This window comes from Leptodactylus fuscus, chromosome 8, assembly GCF_031893055.1.
Source record: "Leptodactylus fuscus isolate aLepFus1 chromosome 8, aLepFus1.hap2, whole genome shotgun sequence".
Lineage (NCBI taxonomy): Eukaryota > Metazoa > Chordata > Amphibia > Anura > Leptodactylidae > Leptodactylus > Leptodactylus fuscus.
Window position 1 is genome coordinate 26,807,700 of NC_134272.1, and position 20,334 is coordinate 26,828,033.

The 20,334-nt window shown below is 42.0% G+C and overlaps 1 protein-coding gene across 1 annotated transcript in view; it reads right to left on the minus strand.

Annotated features, from left to right (window-relative positions):
* The window catches only part of ADARB1 (adenosine deaminase RNA specific B1), a 70,311-nt gene that overhangs the window by 3,679 nt on the left and 46,298 nt on the right, over positions 1–20,334 (minus strand). The window contains exons 3-10 of the mRNA XM_075284946.1: positions 19,414–19,440; positions 11,833–11,907; positions 8,742–9,670; positions 6,567–6,681; positions 6,290–6,458; positions 3,872–4,020; positions 2,046–2,214; positions 290–471 (exon numbers count right to left, since the gene is read on the minus strand). Coding sequence (XP_075141047.1) covers positions 290–471; positions 2,046–2,214; positions 3,872–4,020; positions 6,290–6,458; positions 6,567–6,681; positions 8,742–9,670; positions 11,833–11,907; positions 19,414–19,423 — 1,798 coding nt within the window. The 5' untranslated portion in view covers positions 19,424–19,440. The remainder of the gene's footprint in view (positions 1–289; positions 472–2,045; positions 2,215–3,871; positions 4,021–6,289; positions 6,459–6,566; positions 6,682–8,741; positions 9,671–11,832; positions 11,908–19,413; positions 19,441–20,334) is intronic.

Genomic DNA, 20,334 nt, shown 5'->3' on the forward strand with positions numbered 1-20,334 from the left:
GCAGAATCCAGCCATGCAGATAGGCCGGGGGTCACCAGAATCAAAGCGTGCTTTCCCTTTGGGAATTCGTGCCATTGCCCAGATATTAGTCTTGCTCCATAGAGATAAGTGTCAAGGCCCTCGTAGCTCCAAAGAGCTAATCTGTACAAAATCATTGATAAAAACAGCAACAGAGACACCGATTCATTAGAGGAAATGCTGTTTGATTCAGGTGACGCTAACCTATCTGCCATGATATGCTGGGCTCTGGTGACTCCCTTTATGTTAGACAGTAATGTATAGAACCTACCACTCAGTAAAGGTTTGTTTAGTGAATACAATGAGGGCAAATCTTCAATATCAGATATTCTCTGGTACACGGCTCTAGAGAGATGATCTCCATGATAGAGACTACCCAGGATAATACTGGAGAAATAGATTGGCTCAACGAAGAGACTGAAGAGAGATCCCTGGATTCCCACCACGTTCCATCTGCAAAAAGAAAAGGCTCCATCACCTCTGAGCAAGAATTACAATCAATGTGTACACAAAACTAAAGTAGACTTTACTTCTAACCCACTTATATGAACCATCAGCAAAGTCCTGCTGATACTTATGAATAATATTGAGGGTTTACATCATTGTGCCCCCCCTTAAAATGTATTATATGCTGGATCCATTTTCAAACTGGACCATGCCAAATCCCATTGACTTATAATGGAAGCCATTACATTTCTGGTACTTGTGACATCAAGAATATCCCAGCTGGTCATCATGAACAACAGAGCAGCTCACAGATCTAATAGAACTAAAGCAGGTCCTGTCTCAAAACTGAACAAGATTTGTTCTAAACTTCTTCCTTAGTTGGTTGACTCTAGGTATGACTCCTTGTGAAGACCACTATGTAGGCATAGAGAGACATTAACTCATGTAGGTTACCCTGGGAAGTTTGGGGGGAAGGGGGTGGTGGAGATACAAATTAGTTCCCATTACAGGAAAAATATACCTCCAGTACAATGTATTGAACGTATTGTAAGGTAGCAGGTCTTACCGCTGAGAAGTACAGAGCAGGGTACTGGCTGACTCTGTGGAAGCAAATTTGAATGGGCTTCATTTGCTTATGGAAGAATTTTTTCTGGTTTGGCTCAACTCCTTAGTCATGTTGCAAGACCTCTAAGAGTTGGTCACTGACTTCTAGGGTTGTCACCATCAAATACATAGTGTTAGGGTAAGTTCACACAGGGTTTTTTGATCAAGGTTTTGGAGGCCATAATCGCCTCAAAATACTGACCAAAAAGACAGTTCCCATTGAAATCGATGGGAGCCGCTCAGGTGTTTCTTCCAGGAACCGGCTTGTGCCAGCTCTTGGAAAAAAAGCGAGATGCTCATTCCTCAGGCCGTTGAACCTTGTGATTCGGCCTGAAGACACTCCCTCCTCCCGACTAGGTCCATTCATTGGGCCTAATCCGGAGCGCAGTATGCAGCTGGATGCTGGTACAATGCACGGGCTTTCAGTCGCGGCTATTCGGTTTTTGGATCGGAACATGAGGTGGCCTCCGTCTCAGGTTCCGATCCAAAAAACCTGTGTGAACTTACCCTTAGAGGCACAGTTTTTCTTTTCCCAACAAAAACAATTGTTTGCATTATCTTTTGGCTGATATATACATACAAGGCAGAGAATATTTTTAAACAATCTGTATAGAATTTCTGGCATAAATTGCAAAAGTTACACTCAGTTTGCGGAGTCCTGAGAAAAACGGGCTGGGCAATCCGTTATCTGATACTATAATTTACTCCAGAAAGTGGAACAAACTATAGGGCAAATGTAGATTTTAGATTGTAGATGCAGATTTCAATTTCTGGCGCTTGCAGATGCACATAAATTCTTTCAGGTCTTTGTATATATCCTCCCGTGTATGCAACACACAGAGGCAGATGGCACAATCTCCCCTGAAAGCCACATATAAATAAAACGTTAGTTGTAGTCCTATTTCGCTAGATATTAGCAGCTGTCAGTATTTGTAGCATATTCCTGGTACTGTGATCAGATTATTCCATAAACTCACCTGGCAATCTTATCGCTGCAAGACATGGTAAGCAATCTTTCTCCTTGCAAGACACCATCCCATGTTTGGATAGTACTGCTTGACCGTACAGGAATAGTGCCTTCTCCAGACTCTATTTTGGTACGAAGCTGTCCTCGGGCCTTTCGGTTAGGATGGCGATCACCCTGATCTGCAACGGAGGGTAAATTATAGATAGAGGATTACATAGAGTGTCTGCCACAAAGGAGTCAATAGACTAAAAAACATAAATCCATGTTAACTAATCATTGTAAAGAAATATAGAAGACATGTCCGTATAGAGTTGCCACCTCACCTACAAAACAGATAAAGGGCTACCTGTGGCATTCTTAACAATTAAAACAAAATAATTATTTTTTATTAAATAATGTCAATAGAAATCCTGCAGTACAGACTTACTCCCGCAGGCAGTCCATCAAGTCCTGGAAACAGATGAAGTCGCTTTACAACAGACTTACATTATACAATGGACAGATGTGCGCAATTACGAGTCAGACGTCAATAAAACCAAGAGACACGCCATGAAGCCGAGACACGCATCTGTAAGAGATTCCCTCGCTCGATGTCCATCATCAGGATGGCAAAAATCATTCTAAGAAAGCAATCACATTTATCTGACCCCCCTATAATCCAGCAATCTTGTAGGAAGAGACTCCACAATATTTAGCTCATTACAGTAGGTTATGTTCTCATGAAGGATCTTTAGAATATTTTCAACTAAGAGGGGTTTTTTTTCCTATCAATTTCTGCAAATCGAAGAGCCATAACTTATTTTTTATATTGAAAACAGTATGAACTTTTTTTTTTTTTTTGTGGGATGGCAGCAATTTGGGGTACATATAGATAGTTTCCTTTGATGAAAGGGACTGTTGGAGGGTTCAGGCGTCTCAATGGTGGTTAGCATTGTTACCTGCATGGAGTTTATGTTCTTCATGTGTTTGTGCAGACATACTCTGTTACAGTATCTTCTTACACTCCAAAATTATTCTTACAAGAAAATTAGCTTTCTAAAAATTTACTCTAGTGGGTGTTGAGGATCAGGAACAACATGGCAGCTACTGACTCCCCTGAATTGTGTGAACATGGATAGCTATCTAGCCAAACCATATGACCGGACAACAGTTATTGCTTCACTCATAGTTAAATGTGGATATAAAGTTATTGTTCATCAAGGTTCCACATGTGTAAGCAGGAATTGTCTACAAAACGGATGAGAACTAATAAGGTAAACGCACAAAGTTCTTAGACAATCTGTTAAGCGATCAGACTGAGAAAGAGGATTCATGACGCTGGAATAGATTATACGACAGTATGGGGCTCACAAAACGCTATAGTGTATTCATGGAGCAACACGGTGGCTCAGTGATTAGCACTGCAGCCTTGCAGCACTGGAGTCCTGGGTTCAAATCCTGCCAGGAACAACATCTGCAAGGAGTTTGTATGTTCTCCCTGTATTAGCATGGATTTCCTCCCATTCTACAAAGACATACTGATAGAAGAAAAAAAAAGTACATTGTGATCCCTATATGGGGCTCACAACCTACATTAAAAAATAAATAAATAAATAAAAAATGCTATGGTGAATTTAATTCAGATGGGACACAAGTCCCAGTCTGGGAATGGAAATGTGTAGTGTCCATTATAAAAGTGCAATTAGAAAGTAATAGCCGCTTGTTTTAAGGGAACTGTTTAGTAACAATATGTTGATAAGTTATCTGTGAAACAGGAGGTCGATACCTTCAATATTCAGGGTCTAAGCCATATGGGGACTATTTCAGCACAATTTTAGGTCATGAGGACTTTAATACCTTCTTGTCCAGCTTCATGTGGTGAGAAAATACGAGCATCTCCGCATGGCGAAGTACTAATATACAGATGGAACTGAACATTGTCCTTCAATCTAAAGCCGCTACGTTCAGACTTCATAAATATGGATTTTTGCTGATCTTCTTTAGTGCTGAGGAAAAAAAAAAAAAATGTATGAGAGAGATAATAACTTAGTTTAAGCAACTGAATGTTACATTACCACACAATAAAACTACTCTATATACAGGGTTGTGACATTTGCTCTCTTTTCGCTTGTTTGCTACAATGAATGCAACCAAAGCATTGTTCACACTGGCATAACACACTTTTTTTCCAAGATGGCGCCGCATTGAGTGGCTGCTTCGATACAGAGCTCCAAGCTGAGAGCAACCGTTATCTTTCCTTTTCACTCTTTTTGTCTGTATCTTCAAGAATCCTCTAACCAAGCAAACTAGCACTATGAATTAGCAACTATAAATCGAATGGAAGACCCTGTGGAGTATTTTTTTTCCTTTTGTTTCTATTGTTAAAGCATGGACAAGACTCAAGACCCGATTCAGCTGGAGTTTCCTGTGTGCACATGTGACTGTTACCATCCCCCCAGGAGCTAAGGACAGCATGTCTCACCATGAGGCAGACAAAGCTGGAGGAGAAACCTACATGGAAGTGTGGACTTCTTCTTTCAAGGAGATGATTTTTGGTGTCTATTGCTGATGTGTGAAGATCCCTACAGCTGACTGGTATTTCTTTCTTTTACTGTGGACACGTGGGACTCTGCTACAGCCTGGGAACCTACCAAGACCCACCTACCCCAGGAGTTATGGAAGCTTGGCAAGAGAGCAGCACCATGTATACCTGGATGGCTTCAGACTTCTTTGGGCAGTAGCACACAGTGGTAAGAAGAAAGGAAGAGGAGGAGGAGGGCTTGTGATGAAGGACATTTGGGGCATTTTTGTGGTTAATGGACAATAGTGCTGATGCAAGATACCGAACTATCAGCTGTGAGCAGGAGATCTCACTACCTACCAAAGAACTACCATGTTATCGGGATAGCTGCATATGTCCCCCACCTCTGCAAAAAAAAAAAAAACAGTTTCTGCCTGTTTATTTACATGCTGTGCCCCCTCCTCGTGTCCTCCAACCACATTCGGCTGTATTATCAACATCATTTCACACAGAGAACTAAATGATCCCGCAGTGTGTCTTTCTTTCTTTTTAGTTGCTATGATTCCTAAGATTTCTCTATCTGCCATGAGCTTGTATGTGTTTCTCTCTTCTTATATACTACTGTACCATCTATGAAACTGTATCACTGAAATTTCCCCATTGTGGGACTATTAAAGGATTATCTTATCTAGTCTTATAAGGACTTCTGGTTTTTTAACTACAGATGACACATCCATACACCAATGATTTCTGGTAATCCTGACGTGTCCATAGGATCCCTATTAATTGCACAGCCCTAGTTGATGCCGTATGGCATAAGCATACAGTCAATTAAAAAAAAAAAAAAAAAAAAAAAAAGACAAATCGTGATTCTGATTTTCGCCAGAATTGTGAAATTGCTGTTTGTTTTGCCACCTATTCAATGCCGGCTTTTTAGTCTTTTCTGCACACTATGATGAATAGTTTCTTCATTGTAGTCAGAAGAAGAGCAGTAGGACAAGGCCTGTATCAGATACATCAGACTGCTTCTCCCTGTGCCAGATCACTCAACTTTTTTAAATTTACATTAAGCAAAAACATAGAGAGAGTGAGAGTCAGAGTGAGTGAGAGAGAGAGAGTTGCCCTTACCTTAAAAAAAAACATAAATAGATTTTTTTTTTTAGGCAAAAATTGCTAGTGTCTAGTATAAACACATCCGTAAGTAACCTAAAGAAATAACAGTGTCCCAATTCTTACAGGATAAAGGGAATCTATTAGGGTGATTTGGGATAGTAAATCACCCACAGGCCTTATGGACCAGGGTTTTAGTGGCTCAGTTAGGTAGATATATAGGACTTGTAGTCTGCGGGATGGCTAGGTAAACAGGGAGGGAGTGTGAGAGAGGGATTGAGAGCGGGACCACGGGAGTAGTTGGCTAGAGAAGCATGTAAACAAATGCATAGGATGCCAGAAGCTCCCCGAGAAAGCCAGAAATCACTCACAACACTGCTACATTTATTTTGGTGCAATTATTAACCCATTAATAGCACTAAAATAGCTTTATTTACAAAAAAAAAAAAAAAAAAAAAAGTTATTTTGCCCGGAAAACCCCTTTAAGTTTCTACAGCCGTCCTGTTCTAGGGTTGAGGTGGCAGAGCCAGAGGTATGGCAATATAAGACAACAGGGCACGCAGTCAATGGGGCTGACAAATTGACTAATATATTTTCAGGTGATTCATGATTTCAATGAAAATTCTGGACCCTGTCCTGCTCACCTTAAAAATAATTCAAGCTGTGTGTAGAGAAACCTAAGCAGTGACCTGCGAGATACGATTTCAGCATGACAGTCATTTAGCGCCAGACCGCGATCACTCATATACTCTCCATTGATGCATTTTGTTCCGGTGGATACGCTAATAACCTGGGCATCTTTCACATCTATTCCTAAATATAAAAATAATCATTATTGAGTAGCTTCAGAGAGGTCGGGGGGGGGAGGGGGGCACAGAGGGATTGGCAAATGGGGGAACAAAACAGAAAACATTAAAGTACCTGTTGTCATGACAACTCCAGCGAGGACTTTTCTCCTTGCATGTGGGGAGGTGAAATTATCTGTTAGCTCGCTGAACTTATCTACAACCAAGCGTGCAACAGCATCGGCCAAAACCTTTAAACATAAAAGAGGCAATGCAACAAGGTCAGTCGTTCTGCTGGAGGGTTAGATCTGTGCCTGCCGCCATATTGATTGGTATCAGTAAACCACGGCAATACGGTCACTATGTTATTCATTGAACATGCTGGCACAATGGCTTTGAGACTTTCATTCAGAACAAGTCACTTAAAGTTCCCACTACACACTAAAGAAAAAAAATCTAAAATTTAGGTTAATAAAATAAACAGAACAGAACTTCTCCCCTGTTTGGTATCTCTCTCACACATATTATAATCTCTGTACATGCCAATTATAAGCCTACCTCCAACTATTTATTAATGAGTAGTACACTAATAAATCTCATTAAGAAAAATGCTTCTTTCTCCATTCTCCAAACTGCTTTCCTTCCCCTCTCTTCACTCTGTTATAACTGTGTCACTCCCTTTCCTTTCAGCAGCCTCCTCCTCACACCTCCCCGGTTCATATCTGTGTTTGGGTTTCCGTTTGGGGAGTCCACTTTGGGACCCCCGAATGGATGCCTAGACGCATCAAAAAAACAGTTACCTGGGAAACCCACGGACCCCATAGACTATAATAGGGTCCATGTTTCCACACAAAACATGCAGAGAGAAAAGTCCTGCAAGTGTGGAAACTACACAGAACCCATTATAGTCTATGGTAGACCTGGGAAATGTACGGCCTGCGGGCCATATCCAGCCCCCTGACTGATTAAATCCGGCCCGCATAGCCAGGACAGTGCAAGAAGATAGAGATACTGAGAGGGGAGGGAGGGGCGATGTGAGATGCAGGGTGGAGAGTGTGTGTGTGTCTGTCTGTGTCTTAGTAACCTAGGGGCAGAGATGGAAGGGGAATGTTATACTGGGGGCAGATATGGAGGAGGGATGTTATACTGGGGCAGAGATGGGGGGGGGAGACATGAAACTGAGGGTGAGATGGAGGGAGGACAAGAAATGGAGCAGATGAAGGGGGATATGAAGCTGGTAGAGAAATGGAGGGGGGGGACATGAAACTGGGGGTAGATGAAGGTGGCACTTAAACTGGGGGGGGACATTAAACTGGGGACAACTGGAAGGGGCATTAAACCGTGCAGGTAGCTGGAGAGGGACCTGTCTAGTTGCCCCCAGTTTATTGTCCCCTCCAGCTACCCCTACGGATTAATTCCCCCCTCCAGCTGCCCGAGTTTAATGTCCCCTCTAGTTTCCACCAGTTTAAACTGGGGCACCAGGAGAGGGACTTAATACTGTGGGGCAATTGGAAGGGAACATTATATTGTGGGGACATATAATGTTATGTGACTGTAGGAGGATTATACTGTGTGGGGGCACATGAAAAGATGATTGAAAATGGGCGGAGTCAACATAGAAGTGGGTGGAGATAAATGTGCCACGGCACGCATGACCCTCTAGAATAGTTTCAATTTCTTATGCGGCCCCATGGGAAAATTAATTGCCCACCCCTGGTCTATGGGGTCTGGGAGTTTCCTTAAGGTAACCACTTTTTAATGTGTATAGGTTTCCATTTAGAGGGTTCCCAAACGGAAACCCGAACACAGATATGAACTGGGCCTTAGAAGTAACACATCTGTGTGTGAGGCTGACGGTTCTTAGCCACTCTATTAGTTATAAGAGATTGAACAAAGGTTAGAAGTAGGAAAGAAGTCCAAGTTTCTGAAGGATATCTGTTTAAAGAAGACCTATCTGATCTGAAATGATCCGTTTTAAGAAAACCTACCTGCAGTAAAGAAAATGTGAATATAAATGATCTGATTTCCTGCAGGAGTTGAGTTTGAACTTCCCATTTAGGAGAACCCAGCCATACCCCTGGCCCCTTTCCCATAACCCTTGGCGACATAAGAGTCAGCAAGAACAAACTCGTTCATGTGGCACTGGCTGAAAAGAGCGCTGATAGCTATTCCTGGGGGCGTACAGTCAGAACATCCCCCGAAAAAAGAAAACCTCCAGTGTCACAAGAGGATGCAGTCAGTTACTACCCAGCCGGACACAAAGGTTTGTAAAGAAACACACTAACCCAAAGCAGTTTGTGAAACTCCTTACCTGAGGTAAGTGCAACTGTAGGCCCTCACTTGGAACAGGCTGTCGTGAAGGCGTCTGGTCCAACTGCATGTTAAACAACGATGCCAAAGCCGACTGTGCGGCTCGTGCCTTAGCAAGTTTCTTGTTCCTACCAGACCCCTCGAATGTCTGGTTGTCCACTGTGACTGACATGACAAAGTTCTTCGCATGGCTTTCCCCACTCTCTGACACAAAGTCGTACTTCAGTCCTGGCCGCAGCTCATTTAAGATCATCACAGGGTTTTTCCCACTTGAAGGTGGAAAAAACGAAGGAGTTGGAAGTGGGGACTGAATTAGATTGCAAGATCCGGCCAAGGCCATGCTATAGTCACTTGCAGAATTAAAGGGTTCATTCCCGTTGGAGCCTAAGAAAAATGCGTGATCTGACTGATCAGGTTTCTCAAATCCATTGAAGAGTGTATCTGGGAAGTCGGCTTGGTCAGAAGTAAAGTCTGTGTTTATAGACAGAGTTCTCCCCATAGCGATGTGAGCTTCTGACGCATTGGGAAATTGCACAAAGGACCGTAATGCCTTCTCAGCGGCATGGAGCTTAGCCTTCTTTTTTGTTGGCCCTGATCCCTCAAAAGCTTGCCCATTAACCTCGACAGTCATAATGAAAACTGGTGCGTGAACCGGTCCAGACTGAGAAAGAAGTTTATATTGCAAACCCGGCTTTATTTCGTTCAGCTGCATGAGCGCATTCTTTGGCAATACGGGCCCTGGTGTTTTCTTCCTCTTCTTTGGACGAAACTTGGAATGGCCATTATTACCTTCCTCCAATGGACGTTTCCTGTTGCTTCCCTCACCCCCATTGGATAGCTGAGCCCCCTCCCCGGTACTTTGGCCATTCCCATCTTTTCTTGACACTCCATCCACGTTACGATTTTCTTTTACGTCAGTGCTGCTTGAACCTGTGGTGCCCAGAAAGAGTAACTTACAACGCCTTCGTTGCAGGATCTTGTAAATGCAAAATTTATAGATTCCTTTATCTATCTTTGTCACTGGTTCAGTGATGTGTGGTCACGGGATATAGGTTTTCGAGTTGTAATGGCAAAGGCTATTTTGCCAGTTACAGGTCAACATTGAACATAAAATGTATTGGACATCTTCCAAAAATTTACTGACTTTGGCCTATTTATCTCTGCTATGCAAAATTAAATACCTTTAATAAATGAAAATTATACAAAGAAAGCGATAGCTAGGACGAAAAATTCTAAAACTGAGACACACGTGCATTTTCTTAAAGCCGGCAATGTCCATAGAAGCATGGGTGCCAGGCGACTGCAATGGGTGGCCAGGGACGTATGGTCGATATAGAAGAACAACGAAAACTGATTTTAAGACTTTGGGAACAAATGTTTCATAGCTATGTCTAAAAACATTAATTTTGTCAACACCTTCCAAATAAGAAGTGCAAAGGTTTTTTATATTTTACAAAAGTCACATCATTCATTCTCCATCTTTGATCTATTATTTCCAAAGGTTACCTCTATAAATGAGGAACAGGCAAGTTCTCATAGATATTTCACTTTGGATAACATTAGTCCCAAGGTGTACTGGAGCCTGGGACAGGAACACAAAAGCAAACACACACCACTTTACCCAGCTAACAAAGCTGATGGAATGGTTGCTAAATTTTCATTTATAACATCCTCCAGCAAAAGCTCGATAGGTTACTCCTTTCGGCGCTCAACAGCCCAAGGGGAAAAAAAACAGTTTAAGATTAAAAATAAAAAAGTATGCAATCCTTGTTTGCTGATAGGATCAGATTTTCACAAGTGAGCACATTTACTGTAATAGAAGATGTGAATGTACGGTAACTAATGTGTGATATACCATGGGCTCTCTGAGGTCTGAATATTATAGGCGTAGTCTCCAGGTAAGTGCAGGTCCAACACCCGGGACCCCCAAGGATCAGTTGGTTAAAACATTAATACCTCATGTGGCAAGTGTGCGGTTCAATCCCAGTCGAGGGAATGGGGCTGAGTTGCCGTACCAAGCACAGCTTCTATACAATGAGGCCTAAGGTCCCACAGGCCATAAACGCAGCACTAAAGCTCTGCGGGAACAACCGCAGCGTGAACACATTGCGGTTCTTCCCGCAGCGCTTTGAACAGAAAGTTCACAAAGTTTTCCTCCGCAGAATTTCTGTTACAATTATATCTATGGGAAATCCGCCGGCGTTTCTGTAGATATAATTAACATGCTTCAATTTTCAAAACCGCAACGGTTTTGGAAATCGCAGTGAGTCCACGATGAGATTTTTTTCTGCAAAGTGGGCATGGGATTCGCATGAAGTACTGTAAAACGCCGCGATTTTTCCTGCGGCGTTTCCAGCCTGTGGGGCCCCCGGCCTAAGCCCTCACCTGAATGCTGCGGTTACTTCTTCTGATCTGAGAGGGTCCCGGGTGTCGGTCACCTATCTCCATCATAAATAGGTTACGCATAATAATCAGTAAAAAATCACTTTATTCTAGTAATATGGAAAACATGACTACGTATAATAAATGATTACAATTTAATTGTAATGGTTAAACGCCATAGATCAGTTTTGAAGCAGGAGTTTGCACATTTCTACCATCTCAGGCTGCAAAGCCCTGGTAGACTTGGTGTTCTGTTCCGAAAATTGTGCGACCTCCAAACACTACAAGTAAGATTTTTTTATCTGTGTAGATCTTAAACCCACATCAATAAGACACTTATTGACACAAATTTCTGTCCTGAGTTTCTGCTTTGGCCTCTCCACGGGAACAATTTGTTGCCTGAGCACGGCAGTGAAATATTTACAGGTGGCGAGAACCTGTTACTCAAAGACTTTCAAGTGCTGAGGTGAAAGGCTGCGAAAACTACTCACCGCAATGAATATTTTATAGGTACATAACTTCTGCTTTACAATATATTGGTGTAAATAGAAACACTCGGTGGCCTAAAAATGGTGGAGGCATTGAGTAAATTGCCCTTCATGGATATTAACTGAGGGGAAGCTTTCAATGCAAGCGGCTAGGAGACCGTTTAAGGCTTCATTTACCAAAATGAAGCCTCTCTCGAAAACTCATTATCTACTACATCTTACTCATATTTTCTTCATCATCCACGTCCATTGTGAAATACTTTTGCTGCTTCCTGGACTGGTGAAAACCACTTCGTTCTGCAATGAAAACGAACAAGTAATTGAGAAGTTGATTTTAATATATATGGCAAAAATATGAATCTATAAAGAATATTGCAACCCTGTCTATATACACCATAGTGCAATTAAATGTATTCTAATAAAATATCTACACACCGGTGTCCGAAATAAAGGCCATGAAACTGCCTGACAAACAGGTCTGGAAAATATGGATTCCACTCCAAACTTGTTTTTGTAACTTCACAGCCATTTACCGTACATAACCACGGTACACCTAATAACCTAACATTTATAGAAATGACCGTCTGCGTAAGTGCAGTCTCAAGATGTACAGATAAGGGCTTATAAGAAAGCCAAATGACATAAGAAACCTTTTAACTTTTTCAACATATAAATTTAGCTTTGCAATAAATTCAGCAACTTACAAGTCGTCTTGAAATCCAAGAACCTGCCAATTTAGGCCCAATTACTACAAGAAGGGAACGGCGAATAGAAAATCCTGATGGGTAAGCGCGATGAAAATGTCGCCTGGTTTAAAGTGAACAATAAGCATGTTCTGGATGTTCAGGGCTCATGAAAGGAAGGCATTGACAGCGTCACTTATTGAATTGGCTGACAGGTTTACGCCACGTGGTCCCCCCCGGCCTAACAGGTAAGAGGGGAAAGGCGCAGCTCTGATGGAAGGGTATACCATTTAGGTAAAAAGAAATAAGAAATTCATTGGCTATGCTTTTTAATCCATCTCACTAGGCAATGGAGACCACACTAGGCTTTTCTAGACATACATGGGCCACTTACCAAGTAAGGGGAGCTTCAGATCTCAATACTCGCCACTGCATTTCAGCCATACAAGTTCATTCTAGCCATTAGGCCGGTCTAAAGAGCTTTCTGGGCCTTCTTCTAAGTAAATGCCTAATGCTCTGCTGACATCTGTCATGACTGAAGAATGGCGTCCAGGAGGACGGAACAAAATAATGTACCACGATGTGCAACTATGTCCAACATTTGTTACGCTGACCCCAACACAGATGTGACCAATGTGTTACCTGACAACTTGCTTTGATATTGGGGCAACTCTATTTACAGTAATTTCTCAGAAGGATTCGAAACAACGTAATGAATTATAGTCCGAGACCATGTGCCAGACAAGCAAGAACATGGAGAGGAACCCTCCATACATCCTCAGAGCTCTTAGCATCTTGCGACAGTAACGGGAGAAGCATTTCTATGTACTAAAACTTAGCAATATGGTGGTGATCTTGCAAGGAGAAGCAAGCACAGCCTTTTGCTAACAAAGTAACCCAAACACAGCCTGTACGGCCTCCAATATGGAGCCGGGATATATCCTGTCTAGCATTCATAGCTCTAAGCAAGAAAAAGAGGGCCCACTCCCATACAGAAGGCAGAATAGGGAGTGCAGGTAGGGACTGCAGATGATAGAAGAGCCAGAGAATCTGCACAGTTTTCAGGTGATTGGTAATATCTGCACAGATTTGTACAAGTTACGGCTCATTCATACTTGTGCCTGGTGTCCGTCCGTTGTGAATCTGGCGAAATTGCAGAAACACAGATTGGGGATGGCTTGCACATGGTCTATTTTAAAACCCATTAATTTGAATGGGTTTTAAAGTAATCCGCAGGGGTCTGTTTGCAGCCTCTCTGCCATGAAACTTTTTTTTTTTTTTTTGGACGGACACAAAAAGTCTTGCATGTCCGACTTTATGTCCGTCTTTATGTCCCAGGAGTCAGGCAGCCGCCATAGCCTCCTGGTGTCTGCTGTATCATACGGCAGACAACATGCGCTAATGCCCACGGTCGGTGTCCACACCGATCTTGGGAATTAACCCTTCTGATGCCTCAGTCAAAGCTGACCAAGGAGCCATCTTCCCAGCGGTGCATGGGCACCACCATTTTGCTGGTGATCGTCAGCACCTGGAGCAAGCGCCAGGGCCAACGTCATGTCGGCAAGACAGCCGGGAGCCTTGTGAAGGTTCCCTGGCCGGTCTGCAACGATTTTGTTTTGCAGGCTGCTCTATGAAACCTGTGGAAAAAAAAAAAAAAAAAAAAAAAAAAAAAAAGACGATTTTTTTTGCACTGTATTGCAATGCATTAGAATTGTAATGCATTGCATTAGTGATCAAACCCCCTGGGGTTGAAGACCCCTAGGGGGTGTAATAAACGCAAAAATAAATAAATAAATAAACATTAAAAAGTATTACAAATTCAAATCACCCCCCTTTCCCTAGAACATATAAAAGTACTTAAATACTGTGAAACACCTACACATTACATATCCCTGTGTCTGAAATCGCCCGCTGTACAAATCTATAAAAAAAATTCTTCCTGTACGGTAAATGCCATAGCGGGAAAAAAATGCCAAACCGACTTTTTTTTTTTTCACTGTTTTGCCTCTGATGAAAATTTGAATAAAAAAATGATCAAAGCCATAGCAATTACCCAAAATGGTAGAACTAAAAAGTACACCCGGCCCCGCAAAAAAAGATGCTCTAGAAATCCCCGTACACGTAAGTATAAAAAAATATGAAAAACGAAAATCAAAAAATGTCAGCGGGAAGGGCTTAAAAACCCAATCAAATGAATGGGTTTAAAAAGGACCGTTTGCAAGCCGTCCCCAATCTGTTTTTACTGCAATTTTGGCGGATTCATGACAGACGGACAGCAGTTGCAAGTGTGAACGCCCCCTAAGCAGTTCAAATAAGGCCCAGTTCACATCTGCGGTTCGAGCCCCTCTCCTGCAAGCAGCACTTTTCTCTTCACATTTTCGTGCGGAAACCACACGTAGTCCATTGTAGTCTATGTGGTTCGCAAGTTTCCTGAGGTAACCACTTAAAATTTACATGTATACATATTCTAAAAGGGCGGTGCAGATCATTCATGTATACATATACTAGAAGAGCAGCACAGGTCAGTATATACTATATAACATATACATATACTAGAAGAGCAGCACAGGTCAGTATATACTATATAACATATACATATACTAGAAGAGTGGTGCCTGGTACACAACACCTACCTAGCAGATAAGTATTCCTGCCTTGCCATCTATAAATGAAATGACTTCAAGCAAATGGAGGGTGACAGCGGACAAATCAGCAATTAGAAGTGGATTATAGAAAGCCTTCTTCTGGTATATATTTAATGTATAACATGCTCCAACAAACCCTTTATGTAAAACTACACCTGCAATAGCTAGCAATCCAGAACATTGCACATGCAAAAGAAATAGTAGGACACGTAACAGCACGGATGGTCAGTGGTTAGCGCTGTTGTCTTGTAACATTGGAGTTCTGGGTTCTAATCCGACCAGGGGCCTGAAGCTTGCATGATCATAGGTTTCCTCCTGTAAAACATCTGACCATTGAGGATGTAGGGTAGCCATTAACTCCCCTAATCCACAACACTTCCTTGTGAAAAGCGCATTACAAATGTTTGACCACAGAATACTAAGCACCATAGAATACTACTACTCATTGATAAACCACAAATACAAAGTGACATTATTTCCTCTATGAATTCTGGTTATATCATCATTATTTGGCTTGACTGTCTCAAATGGATTCGGCTCCCATATTCTATGCTATTAATCCATCTCAGATATTCTATTTCATGAAGGATAAGTAGCATTCGGAATTGATTGTTTCTATCTTCCATTCTGAAGTCTAAGCGGCGCTGACACTAAACGTTGTGTGTACAAAGTGGCTTTGCTAGTCATTCCCATCACCAGTAACGTCTGGACGTCCATGGTAACATCGGATGGCTGTCTTATCATCTGATACAATGGGAGTGGAGGGAGCTGGTCAGGGGTAACCACAGCTACATTGTGGATAGGACGTTCATAGTGACATTGCATTGATCAGATAGTGAGGACGATGATAGTACAGAGGACAGGCTGAAAGAACTAGGACGTCCGTCTGATAAATCTCTTCCATCTTCCGGCTCTTCCTCCTTAGCCTGATAGGGGCATACTGGCTAGCGAACCGTTTTTAGAAAAAGAAAGGGTTTATTTTATAGTTTTCAAGGATTTAAAGTATAGATGGCCTATCTATAGTATCAGGGGTGCGCCCCTATGAAAATCTGTAGGCATCCTATTAAAGAGGAGGGGAGAACAAAGCCCCAGCAGAAGAAATCTTCCTAAGGCACTTTTCCGATAAGAATAAAATGCCCCTCAGAATGATGGAGGTCTGGCGCCCCCACCAGTCAGCTGTGTTTATATGAGTGAACCAAACAGCGCTGTATATTGTACAGTGGATGTACTTGGTACTGCAACGTAGGGCCATTCACTTTGGGCTGCAAACACCCCACTCTGACCCTTTGCTGATATAGATTTCTCCCACTTGTTAATGACTTTAATGAATGCGTTTTGGACGTTGCATGCAGTTGGTTTCCCAAATCTTTGCACACAAGGCAATGACTTGCACCACAGGTAAGAGTTTCTTGTATAACAGCAGAGCCCATGGTCACTAACACATAAGACACTGAGTATCTGCAGGAGTTAAAATGGAGCCCATAAAATCGGGGGCTTCAGTGCTATAAGGATTAGCATATCTTAGAAGGAATCCTTTCATCCCGCCCTACATTCTTGTCCTTGACTACATGAATCTATTGCCCCTGCAGTTCGGCCTCCATCTGCTCGCGACATGTAAAGCCGGAGTTGATCACTATTTTCCACTTTGGTAAATGACCGGACTGTCAGCTGAATTGTCAGCCGTCCAATCTGGAACGTGATCATAAAGGGATATTGGACATGGATCACAGGCTTAATGTAGAACAGGAAATCTCCCATAACAATAGCACTTCAGTCAAGTGAATACATGTAATAGGAACGGACATTTTTCTTCCTTCTGTCATTTTTGATTGATTATTTGGACATTTAAAGGGGTTTTCGGAGATTATTAATGAAGGGTATTATCACCATGAAAATGCTGGGTGACCTATACACATCACATTGAGGAGGGGAGAGCAAAGCCCCAGCAGATGAAATGCCCCAAAGTACCTTGCACAGGAATAAAATGCAGATTTTCATGGAAATGGAGCTGCAATGCAGAATAAGTAAGTCATATTTGGAAAGTATAGCAGCCTCCGTATAAGTGACGTGTGTCCAGTGTGTTACTTCTATGACAAGAAGTTATGAGGCTGAAACAAGTTTGCCCTCACTCCTGCCGTCCTCTGGGGAAGCCTAGAAGCCCAAGTTAAAGGGAACCCTATCGGGGAAACACTTGCACACAGAATGCAATAAACAATACTGGCAGGAAGGATCGCTTTCCTTGTAAGTCTCCCATTTTTCGCTGTCACACTTTACTTCCTCTGACATTGTCCTTTCCTGACAAGGGGATTAAGCTCAGGAATTTAACAATATGAAGTGAACCCTGTTCCTTTGAAGGAATGTGGATTTAGTGAATTCTCCTGTGTTATATAAAGGCCACACAACATATTACATTTTCTTCTTGTGGGCTTCTGGCAATGTGTCTGACAGCTGTATAGGAACATTTGCGGACAGCTGCAGGTTCACAATTTACAAGATTTCTAACGTGATTTATCGCTTTTTTTCTGCATCCAAAATCTCTTCCATCGGTTCGTGCCTGCGATTTATGTGTGGATTTACTCACGTCCTGTTGCCTATACATAACCTTGCACGGCTAAATGTATCTAGATGGTCCTATATAAAGCACAGGTCAGTTTTTAGCAAACCTTAGCACCAGGTAGACCTAATCTGACACCCTGCACCTCTACTGGACGTACAGCAGGTCCGGAGAGACACGAGGGGGCCTCTGTAGACGATTCCTCCAGGCTCGGCACTAAATGGCTACTTGCGCTTCCTCATCTTCCATTGTGACTAGTGAGGCTGAGAAAATGATGCCATGCTTATATAGAACTGCTGAGGCATGAGTTCCTTTTTTCATTATCTCAGCGATTTTTCAACAGGTTGATGAATGCAGATTTTATGCGGCTAAGCACTACAATTTTACACTGGCAGAAAATTGAAAAAGATGATCATTCATTCAATGTATGGCAAACGGATTTAATGTGGTGCGGTATCTGTTGGGTAGACACAATGCAAATCGCTCCAACGCCAAGATGTGGGCGACATAGTAAACACAGATCAAAGCAAAAAAAAGAATCTGAATGTTTTACCAGACTTGGGGTAGAAGACTAGTCAGTGTCCTGTACTTTATAGACTGACTGTAATGCTGTGAAAGGTGATAAAATGTGCAAATACGGCATCTGATGGAAGTTACGTGCTAGGTGTATGGAAGGCACTGAATAGGCGAATGTAAGGATTATATCCTGCAGCAAATGACACTGAAGCCCAATAGGATTCAATCCCAATAGCAATCTCCAATAATAGGATTGGGGTACGAACACTGGTCAGGAGAATGGCAACCAAATGTTTCACTGAATGAGTAACGTGAATAAAGAGCTGGTGTGCATGTCTTCCCGAAATTCCATTCACTTCTGTGGGACTGATGGAGATTGCAGTCTTGGCAGCCCTATATAAGTTTAGAAGACCCCACTATCAGCCCCCCAGCAAAGTACTACGGCAGCTAGGGGCCTAACAATGGCCCTCAGGTCTGACTACTTATGATTAAGCCCTTAAAAGGGTTAAAAAATATTAATCCTAAATAAAATTCACAAGAAAATCTCCTCCTTTCTCCTCTTACAAATGCTTTATTACAGTAAGTGAAAAATAGGATACACAATTGGTATGACCATGTCCATAATGTATTATACTGTGAAATGGTCAGGTTATTGATCCCACTCAGGGATATGGTAACATGACGATGGAAATTCAATATGCTTGAGGGAAGTGGTAGACTATTTTTTAATAAGGGTAATGGAGGGATAAGTCCGGCCTAAACACCTCAATCCAGCAGCAATAAAACCCCTCATATTCCACGTTATCTATATTTTAAATCTTGCAGTTCCAACTGTGGCCACTAAGCACAAAATACTGAGTCACTTCATGTTTCCCAGAGATGGACCATAGGCCTTAGAAACACCAGTCTGGAGCAGACCCCCATTGACTTCTATGGAGAAGTGTTCCCAGCATGCTCCATGTCCTCTGTAGAATTACCTGGGTTCTGTGTCTTATCTACATATACATGATAGCTGTAGAACTAGTGTGCGGTAAGGGAGGTGACTGCTGCAAAAAGAAATCTGAACAAGAAGTAGAAGAACAGAATTCGGCTTAATGTGAGTATCACAGGATTATTTTTAACTATACAGATACTAACATGTAAATATTAATACTAACAACATGTAAAATGATAAAAATGTATTTAAATCAGCTCATTCTCTGGTGACACATTCACTATAAGGAACTTTTTAGCAAGTACCAGCGTAAGGACCTAAATAAAAGAAGGCAAAAACCCACTTGGCATGAAAATGACCTAAGGACCCATTTCATTTACCACCTTAATATAAATAATAAAGTAATAAATGGCATTTTAGACTAAACGGTATGTATTTTTTCTGAAAACAAATATATCTATAGGGTCCTACCTTCAGTCATTGCTTTTGTGATGATGCCTAGAAACAGAAGAGAGAAAATAATTAGAACACAATGTATATACAAGACAATGTAAAAAGTCCTGCAGTGCTGCTCATATTACTAGGACGAGAGCAGATTTAACGTCAGTCCATTGAAATGGCTTCCAGTGCCCCAAGACAGTCTGATGGGTGCAAGGTCCAGGTCTCAGACCCCCACCAGTCAAGTACAGAAGTCTAAGGCTAGGGCCACACCGTTATTTTGGCCATGATTCCCATCAAGTGACCAAAAATTGGGGTATTGCCCAGCAACTCCTTCACTCATGTTAGCGAATGGAGTTGCATAGTGACAGGAGGTTGCTGCAACAATTGCACAAAAAAAAAAAAAAAAAAATCAAACAATGACTAACTTGTTTGGGACTAGAAGTCACTGTGGCCACACCCTAGGGGTTGAAATGTGACTCAATCCACCAACACGAGTGAAAGAGTCACAGTGCAACACAGTGATTTTTGGTTGTATGACGGGAGTCACGGCCAAAGTAGTCATGTGGGCCTAGCCCAGTGATGGCGAACCTTTTAGAGACCGAGTGCCCAAACTGCAACCCAAAACCCACAAAATTTTCGCGGAGTGCCAACACGACAATATAGACTTAATACTATGCGGATCCACAATTGCGGACAGTTACTGACCAAAAATTACAGTCATGTGGGGCTTTACAGAGCTTTCAATAATACAAACAACGTTGTACTGAAATGTAAAGGTCTCGGCATTTGGTACTTTGAACAATTAATTTTCACTATTTACATCGCACAGGATCTGTTTTATAGTTACCGTGTAATATTCTTACATCCTGTACTAATATCACGTCTGCTATAAAACAGATACTGTGTGATATAAATAGTGAGGGGACCCCAGACAGTATTATATGCTCTGCA